Source organism: Sminthopsis crassicaudata, chromosome 3 (assembly GCF_048593235.1).
Source record: "Sminthopsis crassicaudata isolate SCR6 chromosome 3, ASM4859323v1, whole genome shotgun sequence".
In the NCBI taxonomy this organism is placed as follows: Eukaryota; Metazoa; Chordata; class Mammalia; order Dasyuromorphia; family Dasyuridae; genus Sminthopsis; species Sminthopsis crassicaudata.
In genome coordinates this window covers 581,964,899-581,990,546 of record NC_133619.1, presented here as the reverse complement: position 1 = coordinate 581,990,546, position 25,648 = coordinate 581,964,899, and the positions used below count along the sequence as shown (strand labels likewise).

Sequence of the window (25,648 nt, the reverse complement as noted above, 5' to 3'; positions counted from 1 at the left end):
GCCACTGCTTTCTGAAGCAGATCATTCTATATATCACTAAATATTTCAGACACCTCCCATTCTTAGAGTCTCTAATTCTTTCCCCTTCCCAGAACTTTATAAAAACAAATGTTCCTCTTGGAAGTTTCATGAACTTAGAAAACAAAAACACCTAATAAATCATCTAGTTCAAAAAGTTCATGTTAGGAAATTGGAAAATCTTGGGAGATAAAAGTATTTTGCCAAGTTGACATATGTGATAAGGGACAGGACTAGTTTTCCACATTGTTGACTTTGTCTATCGCATTCTGGTTGCTAAATATCAAATGGTATTCATGATTTCTCACAGTCAGCATTTATTGAGATGTATTGTGAGAAAAGGAGGAAAAAATGATTTACTTATGTCAATTCAATCAATAAGCATTTATAGAATGAATGCTTTCTGCCAAGGGCTCTGTTACCCTCTGAAGTTACAAGCACAAAAAATTAAACAATCCATACTTGCAATGACCTTACATTCATGACATATCTTATTTACTTTTAAATTAATTTTATTTTTTTCAATTGATACTCCACCTTCTCTTCTTCCCAACCCTTTCTCCATTGCAAAAGAAATTTAAAATAAATTTGTGCAACAAATGTATACAATCAATCTCTTACACTGGCAATCATAATATATATATAAATGTACATATGATATTTATGTACCATATATAGATAATAGACCAAGAAATTGACGTCTCCTCTGAAAACTATCTGGTTTGATGATATTGTTCTTAAAGTATGTTAAAGTTATCTTAAAGTAAAGAGAGGGTAGCTAGGTGGATCTTAGCAGAGAAAGCCTGAAACATTGATAGGAATATTATATTTCCTGGAACAAGAAGGAAGGGCACTGAGAGGAGCACCTCAGCCTTAAATGAGCCTTTTGTTTTTAAGCAGACCAATTGTTCAAGTAGACTTTCATCACTGTCCCAGTCCAGGGGGTCTTTAGAAACTTCACCTACTGTATTCAATCAGAAAGCCAGTTATGATGTCAAACCACAGGTTTTATTTACCCCATATTATAGATCTTTATTTTTACTCCATCATGCCTTCCCACCCTCATGGTTTCTTTCTCTTCACCCACTCCCCTACCCCCCTTATCTCATGGTGTCTTGTTATAAAACTATTTTAGGGTGCTAAATCCCTTTCTTGGTTAGCCTGCCAGTCTGTGGTATAATCCCCTTCCTTTACTAACTCCTTTTTGGAGTTATTTTACTAAAATTTCCTATGAATTTAGTCTGCCAGTCAATGGGGTACTCCAACCTTATGGCATATTCCCTTTAATGGCATTTGGTTAATGGTGAGTTCCACTTAGCTTTCCTTTTGTTCATTGTTAATAGTTGAATCCCTTTCCTTGCTAACTTCCATGTGTTAATTCCCATAATAAATAGTACTCCTTTGACCCTGTGATGGATGTCTATGACATAATTCCTTTTTATCAGAAACTGAATCTCTATTATGTTTTTTATATAGTATATTTATTTTCTCCTCTCCCAAATCTATTTAATATTTACTACTTCTAGTACCAATTTCACCTCTTCAAATACCTTGCTTTAAGTTAGGAAGACTCACTATCCTGAGTTCAAACCCAGTCTCAGATATATAGTAGATATTTGAGATATTTGTGACCTTGAACAAACTCATTTGCCTCAGTTATCTCAACTGTAAAACAAGCGGGAGGAAAAAATAGCAAACTACTCCTGTATCTTTGCCAAGAAAACCCCAAATAGGATCACAAAGATAGAAAAGGACAGTTAATACAAAATATCACACATACACACATGCAAGACAAGTTAAGATTTTCCCTCTGGTATATATGAAATTCAGAGGGAGATGGCCTCAAATGTCTCTGGTATCTTACTCAGAGGTCATATGTTTTCAACTTCTAATTAGATGAAATATGAATAAGGTATTTTGATGTTTTCTGAATTGTATGTTGTACAATTTGTGAAAGTTTTGTGAGCTATGTTTTTAAAATTCTATCTGCCCTGCTGACATAAATTTTGTTTTGTAAAATTATTTAGCTATGACCTATATTCAAAACAAAATAAAGCAAACAACCACAAAAAGAGTGAAATGCTATGTTGTGATCCACATTCAGTTCCCACAGTCCTTTCTCTAGATGCAGATGGCTCTCTTCATCACAAGACCATTGGAACTGGGCTGAATCATCTCACTGTTGAAAAGAGACACTTCAGTCAGAACTGATCATCACATAATTTTGCTATTGCTGTGTAAAATGTATAATTTCTTTTGTTTTATTCCCTTCCATTTCTTCCTTTTCTCCCTTCCTCCTTTTCTTCCTCCCTCCCTTCCTTCATTCCTTCCTTTCTTCTTTCTTCCATCTTCTGTCTTTCTCCCTCCCTTCTTTCCTTTTTTTCCTTCCTAATTTCTTTCCCTTTTCATTCCTTTTCTAAGGGAGTATAATTTTTAGACAGATTATTATTTGTTTGTTTCTTGTCTTTTATTCTTTTCAATTTTCAAAGGTGTATTCCACTGCTTTGGTCTCTAGCAGGTTCACTGGAAGCTGATGTCAGTAAGACAATGTGATCAAGTCATATCTGAAGTTTGTGTTTTCCTCTCTTTCTCTATTGTCAGTCACAAATAATCAATTTATTTGTGTTGAGAGATTATCCAGCTCAGTATTCTTTTCAAATGTGAAATCTTGCCTACTGCTCTTGAAATGTAGGACCTGAAGTTGACCTTGACTGGTATAAAAGTCTTTTTAGAAGGAAACTCTTTGAAGTGTCTTTTTGAGATTTTGAATCTGGACAAGTCATTGTGTAGAGCCTGTATCCTGCCAAAATTGAATTTTTTTTTTTTTTTAAAGGAGAAATAGGAGAAGCTGTCTCATGACAGAAGAGATGATCTCTGGTTGCATTTGATGATATGGGCAAGCATGAAGCACAGGGCAGAATGTGCATCATATAGGGGAGAGCAGGAAGCATTTTGAACTCAATCAGCTGAGAAATAACTATTGTCCTCAGGTGGGTGAAGTTAAAAGTCCATTTCCTTACACAACTACAGGAGCAAGAGTCATAGGAATAGGCAGGCATGCAATCAGTAAACAAGTCTTTTATTCCTCTGTCACTCAAAAAACTCAAGTCCCTCTCCAGATTTTCCATTCACTGGGTACTCCAAAGGTTAGAATCTATGTGAAGAGCCTAATTTCCCCAGGTGAGTCTCCACACTCCTAATTACATCTTCTCTCCATTTGAGTATTCCGAGTCCATACTTAGGATTATATCTTCCTGAGTCCGGATGCTAAACCTCAGATAACATCCTCCCTCCACTTTTGTGTTTAGAGTCCACACCCCTGATTACATTTTATCTTGTGTTTCTTATTCTAATTTATAACTTCCTTACATAACTTTTTATTTTCCCTTCTTTTTTTTTAATTTTCCCTTTTTTCTAACCTTAGATTCAATTTCCTTTTTTTTTTCTTAAATAAGTTTCTTTTCTTTGAATTTTTCTAATTTAAATTTCCAAAAACTGTGGATACTAAACACTCATCCAATACTCACTACAATGTAGTAGGAGACAAAATCCCAAAATAAACTTAGCTGTAGACTTCCACTGACCTTGTGAGAACTAAGTTTTAGCTAGGAAGCTGTGCCCTGAGCATGGCATAACAACAATCCCTTTTGTTCAGCCTCTAGGTTTTGTGCTAATTGGCTAAGGGGGAGGGAGGGCATGAACAGGAAAAGGTGGGGCATGTTGTGGATACTGAAGGCATTTTCTGGGTGGTAAGAACTCAGCAGTAGAGGAGGGGACCTTAAGCCAATCTGCCTTTCATTGGCTGAGCTCCAAAGGCCTGCCCACTTTATCTCTAAGAATTGTCTCCTTTTGAGAAGACCAATCTCATTCTGATTCCAGGAACTGAGCCCACGAAATTCTATCCGATTATCTGGAAGGAGGAAACAGGGAAAGTGGAGGAGGAGCAGAAGGAGCAGTTACAGGAAAAAAGTATAAAACAAAGAACAAGGAGAGAACTTGAGAATGACCTTGAGAGAGAAGCTTCAAGCTCTGCAGGAGAGTTTGATGGCACTGAAAGAAGAAGACTTTTTGGATTATTTGGAATTTCTGCATGACATTCATCAAGAAATGCTGATCACAATTCCCCTGATTTCTTTGGAGGAACAGCAGTCCCTACAACAGCAAGACATCATTGCTTTGGGGAATTTTAAGGAGATCCTGCATGATCTCAGAGCCTCCCTCAGCCAATTGCAGCCTTTGCTCGTCAAGCTACAGCTGGTGACCCTGAAAATTTATGTACAGAATCTGCTTCAATCCTTAGAAGATGTAGACTCAGAGATAGATCCTCTGAAAGATATCTTGGTAATCTTGAAAGTGGTGGCCCCTGGACTTCGGCTGAGCATTTTGCAATGTTTGTCTGAGATGATTCAGAAATTCCGTCCCTCAAGAGGCTTTCATGTTTTTGCCATCACACCGGTCCTGCGCGATTTATACATCTTCGTTCTTCTGGAAGAACTTGCTGAAATTAACTTGCTTAGACCAGGAATCTCTCAGCCGCTTAACTTCCTGGATGATTTTGTCCATAGTCAATCCTCTCCTTTCTAAGTTTGCAAGTTTCCTTAAAATATACTTCTCAAGTCCATATATCATCTCACAATTAAATGTAGTGGTTATGAAATAATGATTTACTAATAAATGTTTGCCTTGTATATCTATATACCCAGACTCATGTAAAATTTATTCCAGAGAAAAGGAGTCTCCAGAGGGAAAAGGATAAGAAGCTCTGGTTTATTCTACCACATTTGGAAAGAGATAGTAGAAAGAAAGTAAAAAGATGGGGACTAGAGACCCCCAGAGAACATATTCTCTGAAACTTGGAGGCTCTGGAAATGAATGGGAAGGTAAAGGTGGAAAAGGGGGCAGGAATTTGCTTTGTGGTGTGGTAGGTCAGTTATTGGGCATTTTAGGATTTATCAAGGCCCAACAGGGGGTATCATGGAAGGAGGAATTAGGAGTTACTAATATAGGATAAAGGTAGATATATCTGTAACCCTGAGAAAATCATTTATGTACCTTAAACACTCCTTATAATGTATGTGTTCAAGTACCAGAAAAGATGTGACCCAAATAATTTTCTAAACTAATGGGAGCTTAGATCTTTTAAGTAATGGTGTGATATAGTTATGTGATTGTTGCCTCTATACTTGTGTTGACTGAAAGAAAATTTTAGAGTTCTGAAATTTGTGAGGATAAACTACACCAGGCTGCTGCTATCCTTTGAATTAATTTGGTTCTTTTCAATACAATACACAGGACACCTGTTTCATAGATGCTGACTATGAGAACCTTCAGGGTCTCTTTGGGATTTAGAATCCAGAAAGTTAGAAAGAAATTAAGCAGTTAATCAATGAAGGAACACAGGATCTGGAGGAAGAAGACCTGATATAGATTTGCGTTTTTGCACTACCATCTTGTAGACTTACAAGAGTCACAATAAAATTTCTGCTTTTGATTTTCCCATTTTTAAAATGAGAGTTGAATTATATTACACCTAAATTCCCTTTTAGCTATGAATCTGTGAAATTTTCAGGAAGGGTTTTTACGGCCTATGTAAGCTATACAAATTAACATTACCTTTGATTTCTATTATATTAATTTTTAATGTAATTAATATTTATGTGGCATTGATTTTTAGAATTAGCTGTATTTTCTTGGATTCATCTATTCAAAAAATGCACTCCATTCTGTTCTCAACTGACTTAACAGCATGGTTGAAAGAAAGTAGTGCTATATAGTTATTGCTTCTAGACTGGGAAACATTTACTTGTTTCTTAATTGTCAGAAGGACATGGTGTGTCAATCCTGAAGGTCAATCTACCTTTCCCACCTAAAGCCAATTGTGATGTTCCCTAACTATCTAGAATTCCTTTCCTTCACTCCATAAAAAGACCCTCTTTGGAGTCAATTAACTTGAGTTAATTGGAATCAATAACTTAGAAGGCCAATCTGATCCATCTTGTTAATAGCCATACCTACCCTTGTTAATAAATTGTCACTTAGAGAAGGAAGAGGGTGCTGGATTTTATTCTCTACATTTGAAGTCATAAGATTGCTTAACACCTTCAGGAGCCAGTTGGTTAGAAGTATGTTAGTGGAAATCTAGGGGTCAGAACAAGTTTAGATTAAGTTGCAATTAAAATAACATAGCATTACTGATGAAATCCTCAGTAGCTGGGGTGCATTGACGGAGAAAGACTAAAGTATAGATGGATTGCTCCCTGTGGGAAATAGGAAAGGGTACTTAATGGGGATGTTTGGCCTCATAATTAAACCTTCTCTGGAGGTCACAGGTAGCCTTACTTGCTATGTGAAGCCTTTGAAGTTAAAATTCCCATATAAATCTGTCCATAAGTTCCCCTATAAATAGTCCACCAGGAACTGTCTCCTGGTGTCTTTCTCCTTTTTTATAGCTAATTAATTCTTTTAGTGTGCTAAATTCCTATTAGGATTTAGCTAGTCTCCTTAGGGCATAGTCCAATCTCCAGAAGTGTTCGTTTCTCCTAACTAAATATAATTTCCACTAGGGAACTAGTCTATTCCACCATTAATTATTAAAACCCTTTTCCTTGCTAACTATTGTATCTCTTCATTTTGCCTATAACTTCTCCTAAATAAATCAATCTTTTGCCTAAGAGAATAGCCATTGTGAATTCTTCACATGACCAAATCCTAACTTTGGTGCCAACCTCAATCTACTCATTTGGTGCTGAAGCTCAATCACATCATTTGGTACTAGAAATTGCTCTTCTATAACATTATCAGTAATTATAACAGAAATGTTGAAAAGACTACAATGAACAAAATGACTAGATTCAAAACGTAAATATTCCTTAGGGGTGTGGGAGTCACCAAGAAACAGACATAACAACAATAGCAACAAATAAATGGATAAGAGATCTAACTAATAGAGATATCAAATTTGTATAATGACCAAACTCTGCCCTCAAAGAGCATACAGTCTACTAAGGAGATAAAGTAGCAACATTGATGCTGCAACACAAATGTATAAGAGCACTAGAGATTACCCAAAAAAAAAAAAAAAAAAAAAAAATGTTATGTGAAATCTAACGGAATATCACAGATCAGAATGATAAAAAAAAAAAAGTCTTCCTTAAAATGATGAATTAAAATTATGTTTTAAATCTCAGAATCCAAATTGTTACTTTCAATATCAAGGGTGATTGCATAAGGATTGGGAATTTCCCAGATTAGATTCATTGCAGATATTGATTTAGAGATTATACATGAGGATTGTTCAAGAACTTTATGGTATCTACACTTATTTCCTTGATTTTCTTTCATCTTTCAATTCCCTTTGATTGCTTAATATATATACATTTTGCTGGATTTTGTTTTCCTTCTAATTATTTCTTTATATCTTTTCTTTTGTACAATTGTGATAGCTATTCCTTGATAATGGATGGTTTGTAATAATCAGGGGTTCTCAAACTATGTCCCACAGGCCAGATGCTCCCCCGGAGGACGTTTATGCAGCCGATGGGTTATGGAAAATGGGCTGAAGGTCGGAAAGAGAGTGTGAGTTTTTGTTTTTACTATAATCCGGCTCTCCAACAGTCTAAGGGACAGTGAACTGGCCCCCTATTTAAAAAGTTTGAGGACCACTGAAACTTATAGCTTTTAGATTTCTAAACTGGGATCTCTATATTCAATATTGTATTGTATTTTAAAAAGAAATAATAAAACATAATTGTATCAAATTCTTCTTGTACTTAGGTTACTTCTCTGCCAAGTTCTAAGTCCCAGAGTACTTCAAGAAGAATATTGACGGGAGTTTATGATAAGATAAAGGGAGACATCAAAAATATCTTGCTTGACTGTATAACACTTTATCTTATTTTCTTTAGGTTTTATTTTACTGTTTAATGTTGGGAGCCACAATCTCTAAGCTGACTGGCAAAGCCACAGCACTGAGATCAAATGTGCACAGCACTCATGCAGGAACAACATTTCCTTCTATGATTCTCATTAGTGGACTACTATTTCCTATATTACTTATAATTAGCTTGATTACAGCACTAGCATTACCTAAAAAATCTGGTAACAAGGGGAATTTGGGCACTACACTAGAATTCCCAATCCCTATATTTTTGTCTGCCTACATTTTTTATTTCCTTCACAGGCTAATTACACACTGTTTCAAAGTCCAATTCTTTTTGTAGAGCAAAATAACTGTTTGGACATGTATACATATATTGTATTTAACTTATACTTTAACATATTTAATATATATTGGCCAACCTGCCATCTGGGGGAAAGGATGGGGGGGAAGGAGGGGAAAAGTTAAAACAAAAGGTTTTGCAATTGTCAATGTTGGGAAATTACCTATACATAAAATTTTTGTAAAAATTAATTAAATAAATAAATTAATTAAATTTAAAAAAAAAATAATAAAAACCAAAATTTAAAAAATCAAAATAAATAGGATGTAGTTTTCTTTCTTTTTAAATTAGATCTACTTTTGCTTTTGCTTTGTCATAGACCAGGATTGTTACCCCTGCTCTTTCTACTTCAGCTGAAGTATAATAAATTTTGCTCTAGCCTTTTCCCTTTACTCTGAAAGTATCACTCTCCTTTAAACAGTTTCTTGTAAACAACAAATTGTAGGATTCTGACTTTTAATCCAGTCTGCTCCCTACTTCTATTTTATGGGGGAGTTCATTCCATTCACATTCACAGATCAAAAGACTAACTCTTTATTTCCTTCTAGCTTGTTTACCCCTAATTATATTTTTCTCTTTCCTTTCCCCATTTCCCTCCTCCCCAGTATTTTGTTTCTGACTATGCCCTCCCTCAAACAGCTCTCCCCTTTTACAGCCCCTCCTCCTTTCTTATACCTTTCCTCTTCTACTTATATTCTCCCTTCTATTATCCTCCCCCTTTTTCCCTCTCCAGCCTCCTTCCTGATTCTACTTCCCTATAGAGTGAAACAAGCGTCTCTGTGAAGGTAAATGTGTCTGATATTCTCTCTTTGAGGCAAATATGATGACAGTAAGATCCACACAATGCTCATTCCCCCTCCTTTCCCTCAATTGTTATAGATCTTTTTTGCTTCTTCATGAGATGTAATTTACTGTTTTAACTCAATTTTCTTCTTCCAGTAGAATTCCCTTTTCTCCTTTAGTTTCTTTTTTATATCACCATAGTAAAATCAAATTATACCTGCACTCTACCCATAACAGAGATAGAGATCTCAGAACTTAAACATATCATCTTCCTATATATGGAAGATACAAGCTTTTTAACTTTTTTTTTTTTCCCCTGCAGCAATTGAGATTATGTGATTTGCCTAAGGTCACACAGCTAGGAAATGTTAAATGTTTGAGACTATATTTGAACTCAGTTCCTCCTGACTTCAGGGCTAGTGCTCTAATCACTGTGCTATTTAGCTGCCCCAGCTTTTTAACTTTTAAAAGAAAGTTTCCTTTTTTTACCTTTTTATGCTTCTCTTGAATTCTATATTTGAAGATCAAATTTTCTCTTCAGCTCTGGTCTTTTCATCAGAAATAAATGAAATTTACCTGTTTCATTGAATGACCATCTTTTCCTCTGAAAGATGATGCTCAATTTTGCTGAATAGTTGATTCTTGTCTGCAATCCAAGTTCCTTTGCCTTTCAGAATATCAGATTCCATGCCCTTCCATTCTTTAAAGTGGAAGCTGCAAGTCCTAGGTAATGCTTTGTGGCTCCTTGATATTTGAATTATTTCCTTGTGGTTGGTTGCTTGCAAAATTTTCTCATTTATTTGATTATTCTGGAATTTAGCTACCATGCTCCTTGAAGTTTTCATTTTGGGATCTCTTTCAGGAGGTGACCAGTGAATTCTTTTAATTGCTGTTTTATTCTCTAGTTGTAGGATATCAGGGCAGTTTTCCTTAATGATTTCCTGAAAGATGATGCCTATGTTCTTTTTTTCATCATAGTTTTCTGGTTTTCAATGAACTGGTTTCTTTTTCATATCTATTTTGTAAGGCGTTATATGCTTTTTCCATTTTGTCAGATCTGTTTATAAGGAGTTATATGCTTTTCCCCTTTCATCAAACCTATTTTTAAACAAGTTTTCTTCAGATAACTTCTATTTTTCCTTTTCTAAACTGTCTTGTCAAGTTCTCATTGCCTTTCCCTGTTTTTCTTCTAACTCTCTTTTAAGTTCTTTTTGAAGTCTTCCAAGAGAGCCTTGTGAAATGAGGACCAACTCATGTAACCCTTTGGGCCTTTATCTGGTGATGATTTGTCTTTAGGATCCTCAGGGTTTGAGATCTGTTCTTCTCTTTCTCTATAAAAGCTGTCTCTGGATAGAGTTTTTTGCTTTTTTTTGCTCATTTTTTTTTTTTTAAATTGAGGTCTGCTCTTAAGATAAAGGGGCAACATCCACTTTAGTTTACTCTAGGGATGGTGCACTGACTGACTTCTAGTGCTGGGTAGATGTCGCCAGGCCCCATGTTATTCTGGGGTTCAGAGGCTCATTATTTGTCTTTTGTATTTGTTTTTAATGTCTCACAGCTAATCTGCTGAACCACTAACTTGTAACCATGACAAAAATAGCCTAAGAGCCTCATGGTAGATTCCCTGGTTCATAGACATTGCAATGCCTTGGCTTCCCAACCCTACTCATTGCCCTAGCTTCCTGCTCTGTCTTTCACACCAAAATCAATTCAGAAGCTTGATCACCAGATCCAAAGAATATGAGGAGGAACTCAGATAGAGATGCCATCTTCTAAAGTGTTCTTTTATATGACTATTGATAGTTTTATTTCTTCTTCTGAAAACTGTCTATTCATATCCTATGACCATTTTTCCATAGAAAATTTGACTCACTTCCTCTATATTTGTGAAATGCAGCCTTTATCAGAAGTACTATAAAATTTCCCCTATTTCCTACTTTCCCTTCTAATGTTAGCTGCATTGGTTTGTTTGTGCAAAACATTTTAAATTTAAAATAATCAAAGTTACCTATTTTAGTATTTCTCTCATTTGGTCACAAATTTTTCACATATCTATAGATCTAAAGGCAAAAATGTTTACACTCCCCTAATTGGACTTATGCTATCACCCTTCGTGTTTAAACTATATGCCATTTTAAAGTTATCTTAGTATATATATAGTTACATGGTAATCATTGTCTAGTTTCTGCCATATTGCTATTTAATTTCCCCAGAAATTGTTGTGAATAGAGACTTCTTGCCTCCAAAGTTTTGGTCTTTGGATTTATCTGACACTAGATATTATGGTCATTTGCTACTGTTTATTGTATACATTTTCTATTACACTGATTCAAAACTCCATTTCTTAGCTACCAGATTTTTAATGATGATTTCAATGTTGAATCTGATACTGTTAAATAATCCTCCTTTACAGTTTTTTTTCTCAATTAATTTAATATTTTTGACTTTTTGTCCTTCCAGATGAATTGTATTGTTTTTTTGCTAGCTTTATAAAATAATTTTTGGTAGTTTGATTATTAAATGTCACTGAAGTTAATTTAGGTAGAATTGTCATTTTTTATATTGGCTTGTTTTATTAAAGTAATATTTCTCTAGTTGTTTAGACTTATTTTTATTTATGGGAAAGAATTTTAAGGGAGGTAGAACTAAGATAGAGGAGAGAAGGTAGGAACTTATTTGAGTTTTCAAAATTCTTTTTCCCACCAGGGTGGGAATCCAGTGCACAGTTCCAGCAAAGGCCATGCCAGCACAACTCCAGCCCCAACCTGCCCCCAGCCTTGACCCTACTATGAGGCTCAGTGCCAGTAAAGCAGTAAAAGACCTTGGAGCTCTGAATTAGCAATAGTACTGATGGTTTCTAGAGATCTAAATATAGAAACACCAAAAACAACATTGAAATCCAAGTAATAGTTTGGAGAAATGAGAAAACAGAAAAAAAAAAAAAAATTCTGATCATAGAAAGTTAACATAGTGACAAGAAAGATCAAAATACACACTCATAAGAAGATAATAAAGTCAAAGCTCCTTTATCCAAAGCTTCCAAGAAAAATAAGAATTAGGCTCGGGCCATGGAAAAACCTCAAAAGAGATTTTGAAAATTAAATAAGAGAGGCAGGGGGAAAATTGGCAAGAGAATTAAAGGTGGTGCAAAAGGAAATACAAAAAGCTAATGAAAAGAATGCCTTAAAAGGCAAAATAGGCCAAATGGGAAAGAAAGTACAAAAGCTCACTGAGGTAAATAATTCCTTCAAAATTAGAATTGAACAAATGAAAGCTAATGACTATCAGAAATCAAGATGTAATAAAATAAATTCAAAAGAATAAAAAAATAGGAAAAATATGAAATGTTTCATTGGAAAAACAATGGACCTGGAAAATATATCCAGGAGCAATAATTTAAAAATTATTTGCCTACCTAAAAGCCATTTTCAAAAAAAGAGTCTATCTTTTTGAAGTGGCATAGAATTGGAAAATGAATAAATCCAAACAATTGGGGAATGTTATATTACATGAACATCATGGAATATAACTGTTCTATAAAAAATTATAAACAAGTTGACTTTAGAAAGGTCTAGAAAAGAGTGCATGTGGTCACTCACAAACCAAAGTATAAAGGACATGCAGGACCCTAATCTTGGGCCTTAGAATAGCTTATGAAAATTATTAACATAAAATTTTCTAAAATCGCTAAAATAAATATGTTAAGTTTGCTGGGATCATAGAAGGAACACTTGCCTTGTAAACTATTCTGTGAATTCAAGTAGCCAAGTTGCTGTTTTGATTAATTGTTTTTAATAAATCCTATGGCTAAGCTGGATCCTATTTTTAGCAACCTTAGTATTCCTAACATGGCTTAGAGCCAAAATTATAATTTAGAAGGTTTTTTTCCCTCCTGACCCTAATTGCCAATTAATGATCCATGCTATTTAGTCTGCCTGCTTTAGCCAAATAAAGTTTTGATTTAAAGTGAATCCTATGCAAATGTTCTCATTCTGACTCTGAACCAAATGCTCTCCTGGAAGCATAGGCCAGGACAATAGTAAACATCTCTTCTTACATCATATCACCTTGGGAAGAGTTGAAATCTTACAGGTCCTAAGAAGTATCTTTGAAAATAGCTGCACAAAATCACTGAACATTGAAACAGTGTACCTTCTACCCTAAAACAGAGTCCCACTTTAGCAAATAGTTAAAAGTTAGGAAATAAGGTAGATAGATAAATGGGTAAATAACAGGAAAAAAAATCCTGACATAAAAAGTTATTATGGTGAAAAAAAATATCAAAACATACAAAAAAATAGCGAAGTCAAAACTCATATCCAAAGCCTTAAAGAAAAAATATGAATTGGTCTTAGACCACAGAAGAGTTCAAAAAGAATTTTTAAAATCAAGAAAGAATAGTTTTAAAAATTGGAAAGAGAAATGAAAGGGATGTAAGAAAATCATGAAAAAAAAAATGAATAGCTTGGAGTCACACACACACAGAATAAAAAAATAACACCTTAAAAAGAGAATAATCTAAGTGGGATTAGCAGAAGAGAGAGAGAGAGAGAGAGAGAGAGAGAGAGAGAGAGAGAGAGAGAGAGAGAGGGTAGGGGAGAAGAGAGAGTTGGAGGAAGGGAAGGAGGCAGAGGGAAACAAAGAGAAGAGATAGATGACTAGAAAATTAATGGAATTGTTTTCTTGATTACATGCACCTCGTTTTGCATCAGTGTATGGATTCCCCAGTAACTTAAAAACCCATTCCTTTCATGGTGTGTTATAACACAAGAACATTTCGTAACATTCATTGCCATATCTTGTTTATCACCATTTCCCAACAGATAGGCACTCCTTTAGTTTTTGTTAACACAAAAAAGAACTGCTATAAAAAAATTTGTATGGGTATATCATTTCCCTCTTTTTTGATATTTTTGAAATATAGAACTAGTTTTAAAATCTCTGTCAAAGAATATTCTGTTTAATAATGTTCTGATCATATTTCTAATTATTTCTACCACCTTTCATAATAGACTGCTGAATATAGTCACATACACCCACCCCAAAAAATACAGAGATATTCTTCCTTTCAAACATCAGAGACAAAGAGAGGTATCACAGACTAGCATCATAGAATTACTCAAAATATTTGTAATTGTATCAGTGTGAACTCTTGTCATGTATCACAACATATCTGATACTTTAACAAATAATTATCAAAGAACTGGTTGAGAGATTCTGAGGTTCAGTTACTTATCCAGGGACATATAACTAATAAATATGAGAGGTAGAATTTGAATATAGATCTTTGCAGTTCAAGTTCAGCACTTTATTAACTGTGTAATATTACCATTCATCATTGTGATATTAAAGAAATGGAATTGTCCCATTGAGTATTAATTCAAACCCAGGAGCCTTCTTGGTTATTAGTTTCTCATTTGATAAAATTGTAAAATTTCTCTCATATTAATCAAATATAATTTCATTTAAATGAAAACTCCCCTTAACAACAGTTCAAATTTATAATGTCTTCATTTACAGGCTCTTTATTACAACACAATATTTATATACAAATCAGAAAAATTTTATAATGGTTTTAGAACAGATTTATCCAATTGTCCAGGCTCAGAATAATGATTCTTGTTTTCTTCTCTGTAAGATTAACATCTGTAGCACTATTTCCCTAGCCTGTTACAAGGATGTAATCACCTCAGATACAATGAAAACCAAGATGGCTCTGGAAACCATGTTGAATTAAAGCTTAGGTTTTCATTTGGGTTACTCTCATGACTTCATCTGGGTTAATTGAACAGTATGGAAATCTATTAGCCTATGTCTCAAGGAATCTTCTGGCAAAAGGTATTTACTACTCTATCCCGAATCTGTTTGGTTTTCACCCCATAGATTATGGGATTGAGCATTGGAGGAACCAGGAGGTAGACATTAGCCAACATTACATGGACTGCTCGGGGTACATGATGCCCAAAACGATGGGAAAGAAAAGTGAAGAGGGCAGGTATGTACAAGGCCAGGATAACACAGATATGTGAAGCACATGTGCCAAATGCCTTGAGTCGGGCATCTCCTGATGGCAGCCGTAATACAGTCTGTAAAATCATGATATAAGATACAGCAATGATTATGATGTCAAAGCCAACCACAGAAAAAGCTACAAAAAGCCCATATCCACGGTTTGTTCTAGTGTCTGCACATACAAGCTTTAGTACAGCCATGTGCTCACAGTATGACTGGGGGATGATTCTATTAGAGCAAAAGGGCTTCCAGGTGACCATAAAACAAAAGGGGCTCACCCACAACACACCTCTTACCATCACTGCTATACCTAATTTAGCTACTACTGAGGTAGATAAAATAGTTGAATGGCGTAATGGAAAGCAGATGGCCACATAACGATCCAGGGCCATTGCCATCAGAATCCCTGACTCCACAGAAGAGAAAGTATGAATGAAGAAAACCTGAGTAAGGCAGGCATGATACTCAATCTCACAAGAATCAAACCAGAAGATTCCCAGCATCTTGGGAAGAGTGGAAGAGGACAGAACTAAGTCAGTAAAAGCCAGCATGGCCAGGAAGAGGTACATGGGCTCATGGAGGGTGTGGTCAGTACGGATCACATGAAGAATGGTGATATTTCCCACCAAGGCCATAGCATACATGGCACAAAATGGGAAGGCAATCCAAAACTGGGCTTTTTCCAACCCTGGAATTCCAAGCAGGATGAAAAAAGGAGGATGGAAAGAGTTGTTCCCAGATGTTAACATGATGGGATCCTTTCTGCATGTCATACTTGGCAAAGGAATTCTCTCTCCCTATAGGGAAAAAAAAATTCTCATCAAACCAACTAAAAATGAGTATTTATTATACATTTTAAAAATGATAAGATTCTATGGAAACATTAACAAATTGAAGACATTCAAAGAAAATGGAGTGGTAAGAAAACTGAATGCTCTGGAGAATAAATTTACCTGTTCAATAAAGTTATTTTTCCTCTTAAAAAAGAATTTTAAAAGGTATAGAAAATAAAAGAAATTTTGCCTATTAGATCATGTAAGTATGATCAAGCCATGGATATCACTTAGTAGATAATTAATTATTATTGAATTTTTTTTGCTCTTTTATTTCATCTTGAAAGTTAAATCTACAGGCAGCTAGGTGGCACAGTGGATAGAGCACCTGAAGTCAGGAGGATCTGAGTTCAAATTAGACCTCAGACATTTAACACTTTCTAGCTTTGTGACCCTAAGGAAGTCACTTAACCCCAATTGCCTCAGCAAAAAGAAAGAAAGTAAGTTACATATACAAATACAAACATATAAAATATTGCCATCAAATGTCACTGTAAAATTAAACCCTCCACTTTTAAAAATCTAACCCTTTCCCTACAATTTTATCAAAAGATTTATTTTTTCCTGCCTTTGACAGAAAAAAAAAAAAAAAAAAAAAGTCAGTGGTGTTTGGTTCCTTTGCATTGTTTCAATGATCTTTGTAAATAATAATAAATTACAAAAAAAAAAAATTCGAGATGAAAAATAAGCACATTGTTTTAATAAGGATTGGTGACAACTCAGAGAATGACAACAGAGTAGAGAAGATAGCAGAACTGATAAAATGTGAAAGTTGTCCTTTGGTTTTGCAAGGCATATTCTTTTTACCTCTAGATTTCTTGACTATTTTCTTACAAGTTTCCTTTCATAAATTCATATTCTTCTTGTAAAATATGATTCAAGGGTTTTTTCTCGTCTAGAAATAGATCTTGTTTTCCCCAAGCATATTTTGTTCCCAAAGGTTACACATTTTTAGAATTCGAAGAGAATCTAGTAGCTATCTTCTCTGATACTTTACCTGAAAAGTAATCCTCATTGCGATATGTCCAACAATTGGCCATCTACTCTTTCTCTACATATCTTCTATAAAGAGGACCCCACATCCTCCCAAGATGCCCATTCCATTTTTATACAGATTGATTGTAAGGAAGTTATATTGTCCCTAATATCAATGTTAAACTCTCTTCTTTGTAATTTCCAACTAATTTTGTCCTTTGGAAAACTATTCTATATGAGTCCTTGTATTAAGAATAGAGAATATGTGAAGATAATTTGAGAAAGATCAGACACTTGCTTTTACTAAAATTTCTGCTTTAAGGATATGTTTCTAGAATCAAAGTCTTTGGACGTTTTGCTGAGTGATTCTATTATCATAAAATTAGAAGAGATTTTAGATAACATCTAGTCTAAACTCCCCATTATCCAAATGAGAAAATTGAGGTTAAAAAGTTAAATTGATTTGCCAAAGAGCATACAGTTAGCAAGCAAATGAAACAGAAAAGATTCAAATCCAACCTTCTGACTACAAATCCAAATTACCCATCACATCAAGACAAAAGACTCAGCATTCCTTTTTTCCAAACCAGCATCAATCCTGAAATGTGTATGATTTTATTATAGAAAACTCACATTGAGAAAAGTCCTCCTAAAAATTCTGTTTAGTAACCAAAATAGATTTTATAGTTTTAAATCACAGCATGTTATTTTGGACAGTTAGTAAGATTTGGAGTTATAAGCTCTGGACAAAACTCTGCAGGAGAATCAATCCTGGACAGCTTCCTGGAGGTCAAATTTGACATGTTTCTGTCCTTAAATGAAGCCTCTTAGCAGACAGCTCCCCAGAAATCACAATATCCATGTTCTTTCAGCCATGCCCTGAAAAGTATCTCTAATAATAATTACAAATACAGACTCCTTATCAAGTTCTTCTATGTCTGCTACATTTCAACCTCTTAGGTACCATTTCAAATAGCTTATTTTATTTCTTTTTCTTTTTTCTTAGCTGAGGCAATTTGGGGTTAAGGGACTTGCCCAGGACCACACATTTAGGAAGTATTAAGTGTCTGAGGACAGATTTGAACTGAGGTCTTCCTGACTTCAGGGCTGGTGCTCTATCCACTGCACCAACTAAATACCCCGCTTAGTTTTTTTTTTTTTTTTCTCATGACCTCAACCCATTCTGATTTCTACAGAGTGAGTAATACCTCATCTAACCTCACCTTTTTTCCTAAGGACCTCCTCTTCACCTCCTTCTCAACACAAATTAGCAGGAAGGGAAGAGCTCACAATGTTGTCAAGTCAGCAAAGGTTATTTGTAAACATTGACATTGTAGCTATTGTCATTGTAGTAGTGTTGGCATTAGTAACAGCAGTATCAGTAATAGTAAGAGTATTAAGTTAATAGTTATATATTGCTTTAAGGTTTGCAAAGAACATTATATATTTTCTCATTGATCACTTGAATATTATCCTGTCTCCTTTCCTATACTAGACCTTGACTTAACAAGGTGCCAAATCATGCTGCTTAACTACAAATGTGGGACAATATTTGAGAATAGCACTCCTTGGGTAATCCTCTAGAATCTGAAGCATCATTTTTTGTCCTTCTATTTTTCAACTTCAATCATCATTCAGGAAAAAAAAAGGGGATTAAAAAAATTCATTCTAGGGTCAGCTAGATGGTGCAGTGGATAGAACAACACGCCTGAAATCAGGAGGGCCTGAGTTCAAATCTGACCTCAGACACTTAATACTTCCTAGATGTATGACACTGGGTAAGTCACATAACCCCAATTTGCCTCAACAACAACAAAAAATAAATAAAAATAATTCTAAGTGTGAATAACCAGTAACTTGTGTCTTGATTTATTTTTTATCAAGTATAATATATGATATTTTAGAGTGAGAGGAGAAGGACTCTTTAGTGAGGCAATTAGATAGTACAGTGATCGAACACTGGCCCTGGAGTCAAAAGGACCCCAGTTCAAGTCTAGCCTTAGACATTTGACACTTACTAGTTAAGTGACCCTATTTTTGCCTTAAAAAAAATAAGTAAATAAAAGATATATTGCAGTTCTGATAATTATTTTGGGTGAGAAGGTAATCGACAGAGGCCTGGATACATAGTTTTTTTGGGGTTTTTTTTAAGTTACAGCTTTGTGGAATCAGGAATAGTGATGTTAACAATATCTGACATTCATATATATATATAATAGTGATAAATGTGTGTGTGTGCAATCTAGCTTGATTCTCATAATAACTGTGAATTAAATATTACAGATATCACTATTCTCAGTTTGCAGATGAAAAACTGACATTCAGAGAAGTTTGTTGACTTGTTCATTATGGTCATCAAGCCAGTATTTGTCAGAATCAAGATTTGAACTAATACTCTACTGACTCCAAGACTGGACCCTTTATCCATTGCTAAACATGCCTCTTATTTTTCTCAATTAACTATATTGAACACTAGTTTAAGAGAGGAATTATCAAATTTGACAGTGTCAGGAAAAGAGAATAACCAGAATGAGGTGAGATTTTGAAATTATGTCATAGAATAAATAGTTGTATAACCTGTGGACATATGGTCTGGAGAAAGGAAGATTTGAGGAATGGATATTAAATTTATCTTCAATAGATATCTGATGGAAAAAATATATTACCAGTGTGTGCTTCTAGGGAGAAAAATTAGGTAATGGATAAATAAATAAACTGTAATGTTTGGGGAAATGGCTTAAGTGTAAAAAAGAACCTTTAAATGATAGATGTCCAACAATGGAACTTATTGCTTCAAAATTTCTTGAGCTTAATAGCCTAAGAATATCATAATCATAGCTACATCAGCAGCTAGATAACCAACTTTCAGGGATACTACAGAACATTTCAATATTAGATGAATAATTTAATAAAAATCACTCCTATATTTTCTTCCATCATTCAGAGTCATATGGTTCTACTGTTAAAGAAATGCTTTCCTTATTCAGGAGTCACACCCTTCAATTAAATAGCACATAAAAAACAGGAAAGAAATCAATACATCTGGGTAGTGAATGTTTAAAAATTTCTATGCCAAAGCTTTGGAGTTTTACTTACAGGAAATTACTTAAAACAATCACTCAAAACCAATTTACACTTATTTAGCACAAAATATAATGAGATTGGTTACTTGTCTTTCAAATGCATATTAGATTAGAATAAGCAAAATAGAAGGCAATAGACACGTAGAATATTGATTGAGTCAAGTCTAGTGATACCTTTGACCAATAACAGACTGACAATATAGTAAGTAATAATAAATGAAAAAAAATTTTAAATGACTCAAAAATTCAAAAATGCTAGGATTTAGTGCTGATTTATTATAGGGGGAAATAGGCCACTGTAATTAAATAAAATACAGTAACTGTGATTCAGTTGATAAAGACAGGTTAAGTGTTTGCATAGTAGCCTTTCTGTAAAATCCAAAAACCAATGTCTTTTAGAACCAAAGAATGTTAGACTTAGAAGGAACATTAATATTGTCTAATCAGTTGCCTCTGACCTCATAATCCTGACTTAAAATTTCATGCACAAAGAAGTTAAATAATTTGCTAATATAATACAAGTTGTTTATTGCCAAAATGAGAAAAAAAATATGAGGTTGCTAACTTGAGTTATCAGTTACTCTTGGCTTATGTGATACCTACAGGAGCTCAGATACCAAGGGAACTCAACCTAGTGAGATCCATTCACCTTCTTTCCAGTAGCCTGGGGTTTGAAGACAAAACCTGCTCCATCAATTCTTAGAATATCAGGTGCCACTGAGAAGTCATTCTATTGATTCCCAGCCTGAAGTCAACACAGCCTCTATCCCTAGCTCAGCTAAATTTAGATCTCTCATGTCAATCCTAATAGACAAAGTAGTAGAAGAAAAACTGCTTTTCTGATTTTCAATCTTCATCCATTTAAGAAATTGAATGACTTTGGCCAGGTCACTTGCAATATGTTATATATGTCAGGGGCCCAAAGCCTGTTTAAATGATTGACTGTGATTTACCTTATCTAGAAAATATGATCATATCTAAACCACATATCTCAGGGGATTATTAGAAGAAAAGTGCTTTACCAATTTTACACTGTTCTTGATCTAGTCAGGTTGAAAAGATTGAGGACAATAAGAAGAGGTAGAAGATGAATTATTTATCCTGAAGTAAATAGTTTGAAAAAAAGAGAGCGAATATGAGGTATTTATTAAGTGTTTAATAAATATTTATTGGCCAAGGGGGCATGCCTGGTAGTCAGACCATAACTCATTCATGTACTTAATTTTTTTTTTTCAAAGAACTTTCCTGTTTTCTAGTAGCAAGATGCAGAATTTGAGGAAAATGTCTCTTCTGCCTCACTGTGTGACCTGTCTGCAGAAGTAGTATTGCCCCTGTTGTCCTCATAGATTTGACACTTACCAGGCTTCTGCATGAGCGAGAAGCCGTCTTGTTGTCACACCATCCCAAAGCAGAAAAGAGGTAGATGTTGCTCCCAATGCTGGGAACTTTATTCTGAGGAAGGAGACAAAAACCTTTTTTTTTTTTTTTCTTCTCCCCTGTGACTCTTAGTGAGGAATCCTCTAAGGAAAATTTGAGGCATTAGATTGCTGGATAGAAGAGAGGAAATTTAAGTGTGTTTTCCAAATTGAAACTCAATGGACAATGACTTTTTTTTTCTTTTTCTCTGTTTCTTACATGTCTCAAGTGTTGTCTTGTAGGAAAAGGACACTTTACATATACCAATAAGCAAAGTAATAAAGCCAAGTGATTTCAAATTGACAAATGAAGAGAAAGGTCTAGGGCTGAATATAGAGATGACCTGTAAAGAATACAAGAGGAATGAAAGGAGGAAGAGAAGGAGAAAGCCCCAGTTTTATGAGGTCCTGGAACTAGGAGAGACCTACTTCTTGAAGAGTTTGAAAAGCTCAACTCCTGAAAGATGTTTACGTAAGATGAAAAAAGGAACTGAGGAGAATTAATAAATGTTCTCTCTCCTTTCCCCTTCCTTTTCCCCACCTCTTTTCCCAGTACTCAGGAAAAAATCAGCCTGGACAGGTGGAAGATAGAAAGGATAAAACAAAAGGTATAAAAATCTGAAAAAGAATTCTCTATTTTGGAGTTTCAGGGAATGGACAGAAGCATCTAGTCTTGAGGCTTTCTTTAGCTAAATGGCTAAGTTAAATGTTTCCTATCTTTGTGTTGCTTTCTGGGCAGAGGTGTTTTTTAATATGTTAGAGAAAAAAAATGAATTTTTATCTATTTATTCTATAACTCAAGTAAAATGCAAGCCCCTTTGAGATCAGGTACTATCTGGATAATATTTAATAAATAGCTGTGTTTCATATTGATTGGTTATGTTTTCCATGAGACTATCCTGAAAGTGTAGTTCTTTCTTATCAGGAACAGAATAATAAAATTGGGGTAACAATTGCAAACAGAAAATGGTCCTTAAGCTACAAAGGGTACATAACTCAATATTATATTATTTGATCTGGAAGACAAATCAGAAACATCAAGATAAATTCACATCCCCCAAAAAATAATTTCTCAAACATACTCAGCATATTCTTTGCGTGAAGGCCTCTTAGAGAGGGAGAATACATTTCCCACTGAAGTAGTCCACTCCACATTTGAATAACTTATTTTAGTACCATGTCTTATAATATCCCGATATAGAATGCCCACAACTTATATTTATTGTTTTTAAATCCTCTCAAGTTGTACCACTGCTTAATAGAGTTTTTTCTGTCTTCTAAGTACAAAAAGGAAGTGAGGTTTCAGGAGTTCATGAATGGAGAAGTATGATAAATTAAGATTACAAAAAAAGATTTGAAGCTTGTGTATTTAACCATAAAAGTTTTTGCCTTCTTTTACTCATCATTTTTTTACAATACTTTACAGTATATAATCTCCAAGCAATCTTAAATCAAATTCAATTTATTTCTTTGAAAATTCCTCCAGATGTTTCTAGGACAAAACAGATAAATCATCCCTAATCCAATCAAAGTCTTAATGCTAAAGATAGCTATTATGATAAAGCTAACACTTAGGATAAACATTCTCAGTTCTTTTAACAATTCTTCATATAACAGTATAAAATCATGGGCCTTTATTATTTTGGTTGCTTTTATCTAGTTCTCAGGACAAACCCTGACCTATAAAAAACAACCAATATTTGTTGACTTGATTCTAGATACTTGTCACTGTCTCTTCATATTATAGTACCAAATTGGAGTCTACTATTCTCCATGTATTCAGACCATAGTGGTGATCTCTACAGATAAAATGCCTTTTTTTAAAAAATGTTCTAAACATCATAAACCTATCATAAAAGTCATATAGGAAACCAATATACTGTTGCTGAAGTTGTTAACTAGTCCAATCATTCTAGATAACATTTTGAAATTATGCCTAAAGAGTTGTAAAATTGTATAACTTTTAACTCCAAAATACTACTACTGTTGTGCCACAGTTCTCTTAATGTTCTGACCCAGTTTCCCTAATTGTCCTATTCAGTTACTCTGACCCAGGTTATAACCATTCCCTTTTAATGTTAGGATAAAAGTTTTATATCTTAGACCTTAAGTTATACTTATTCCCTCTTAATGTTTGATGGAATAAAGGTCTTTATCCATTTTAGACATCATTAGGAGCCTCTCCAGTACCTCTCATTATGTCATCCTAGGTGCCTTCCCCATTAGGTCACCCCATCCAGGTACCTCCCCCAATATGTCATTGTTGTTGTTACCCCGTAAAAGAATGGGGTATCCGCTATTCAGGGCTGGATTCTTTGAGAGCATAATCTTCAGCCCTGGGACCAACCATGGATCCATTGGTCCCAGTAATTCTCTCCATTTAATAAATTCTATATTGAATATGCTCTAGTCTTTGTCTTGCTCTAGGTCTGTAGCCCAAAGTGAACAAAGAAGAAGAAAAAGGACTTATATGTGTAATATTATTTATAATGGCTCTTTTTGTGATGATGTTAAAAAAAAAAGGAAACTGAATGGATGCTTTCCATTGGGGAATGACTGAACAAGCTGTGGTATTTGATTATGATTGGATAGTATATTGTGCTTTAAGAAATAATAAAGGGGATGATTTCAATAATATTTATGAAGGTTTTTATGAACAGATGAAAAGTGAAATGAGCAGAATTAGAATAGTCATATATAGCATATATGTGAGGCGAACAATAAAAGGTAAAAATTTTAAAAAAATTAGTGAATGTAAAAACAAATAAATAATGAGCTTGGGGTTTTATGATATGATACCAAAATATTAGTGAACAAATAAAGCCTCAAGGATTATTTATTTAGATATTGGATTATTTAGAGTTTGGAATATATGGTAGGAAGAAAAGACTGATTATAGGTGAAGATGAGAGGATTTCATCCATAAACTGATTGTTTTGCTAAAAGCACATTTTCCAATTTTTTTCATTAAAAATTTAAAAAGGGTCCAATGCCTGAGACATTGGTGTTAATTTTAAGTGCTGGCAATTTCCACTGAGAGGCAAATAGAAATATTCTGTTTCACAATTCTTTCATTTTGTGAAGCAAAGAATCACAGATTTTAAGCTGAAAAGGTCTAAACCTTTCATTTAGCTATATTGCTGCTTAAGCGAAGAGTGTTTCAGCTGCTTACTAACAAGAGCTAAAAAGTAAAGTAAGACAAAACATTCTATAATCAAGTACAATATCTTTGGTACCTCTCAATCTCATTGAAATCTTCCAACAACATGCTTAGAACTGTAACCCAAGTATAAGAAAATACTGGATATGTAATAAGGATGCCAGACTAGAAATATATTAGCTATATCTCATCATTTATTAGGGACTACTTATCATTGCAAAAGAGAAGAGATTAAAAAAAAGAAAGAGATAGAAAAAAATGCATTAAAATAGAAGGCAAAAATATTATTTTAAGCAGAATTTAAAAAAAAAATTCAAAGATTATGGAGAATCAAGGAAATAGGGATGGATACTATATAGATCCTGGTGGACAATACTAATCAAGAACCTTTGAGTCGATATGGCCTGGGAATCAGATCTGGGAAATTCTCAATACTTGTGGAAACAACTTCCAACAATTCAGACTTCAGAAGGCAGAATAGAGCAGCAATTTGGACTCTGAGATTTAAACATAATTCCAAAAATGTTATTTTGGGGAAGATTATTTTTACCTTCCTGTTTGGAATCCATTAGATTTCACATAACAAATTTTGAAAATCTCAAATGCACTGTGATACATTTGCATTAAAGCATCTGTGCTCCTGTCTTATCACCTTAGTGAACTGTATGCTATTGGAAATTAGATACTAGTTATTATGTAAATTTTATATCTTTGTATTTCTTAGGATACTACTCCATATATTCATTGTAATTTTTCACTTGTATCTATTTCTTCAACACTCCAACGGAGATTTTTCTTATTGAATGAAATTGAATGAAAATTTAAATACACTTCAATCAGAATCAGGGCTAGTAAGTCTATGATTCATATAATTCACTTAAAACATATCGATATTGTATTTAATTTATACTTTAACATATTTAACATGTATTGGTCAACCTGCCACCCGGGGGAGGTGAAGGAGGGGAAAAATTGGAATTAAAGGTTTGGCAATTGTCAGTGCTGTAAAATTACCCATGCATATATATCTGGTAAATAAAAAGCTATAGATAGATAGATATAGATAGACAGATGATAAATTAAATTGGTATACCATTTTAAGTGTCAGCATTCCCCTTGGAAGAAAATCTCTTTTGGACAACTTCTTAGA

General features: G+C 34.2%; 2 protein-coding genes across 2 annotated transcripts in view; both read right to left on the bottom strand.

Moving 5' to 3' along the window:
- The window catches only part of LOC141559866 (olfactory receptor 51A7-like), a 133,468-nt gene that overhangs the window by 59,298 nt on the left and 48,522 nt on the right, over nt 1-25,648 (bottom strand). The gene's annotated exons all lie outside the window — the stretch shown is intronic.
- LOC141559863 (olfactory receptor 52R1-like) lies at nt 14,837-15,818 on the bottom strand. Its single transcript, XM_074297521.1, has one exon. It carries the CDS (start codon nt 15,803-15,805, stop codon nt 14,837-14,839), a length of 969 nt encoding a protein of 322 aa, XP_074153622.1. The 5' UTR covers nt 15,806-15,818.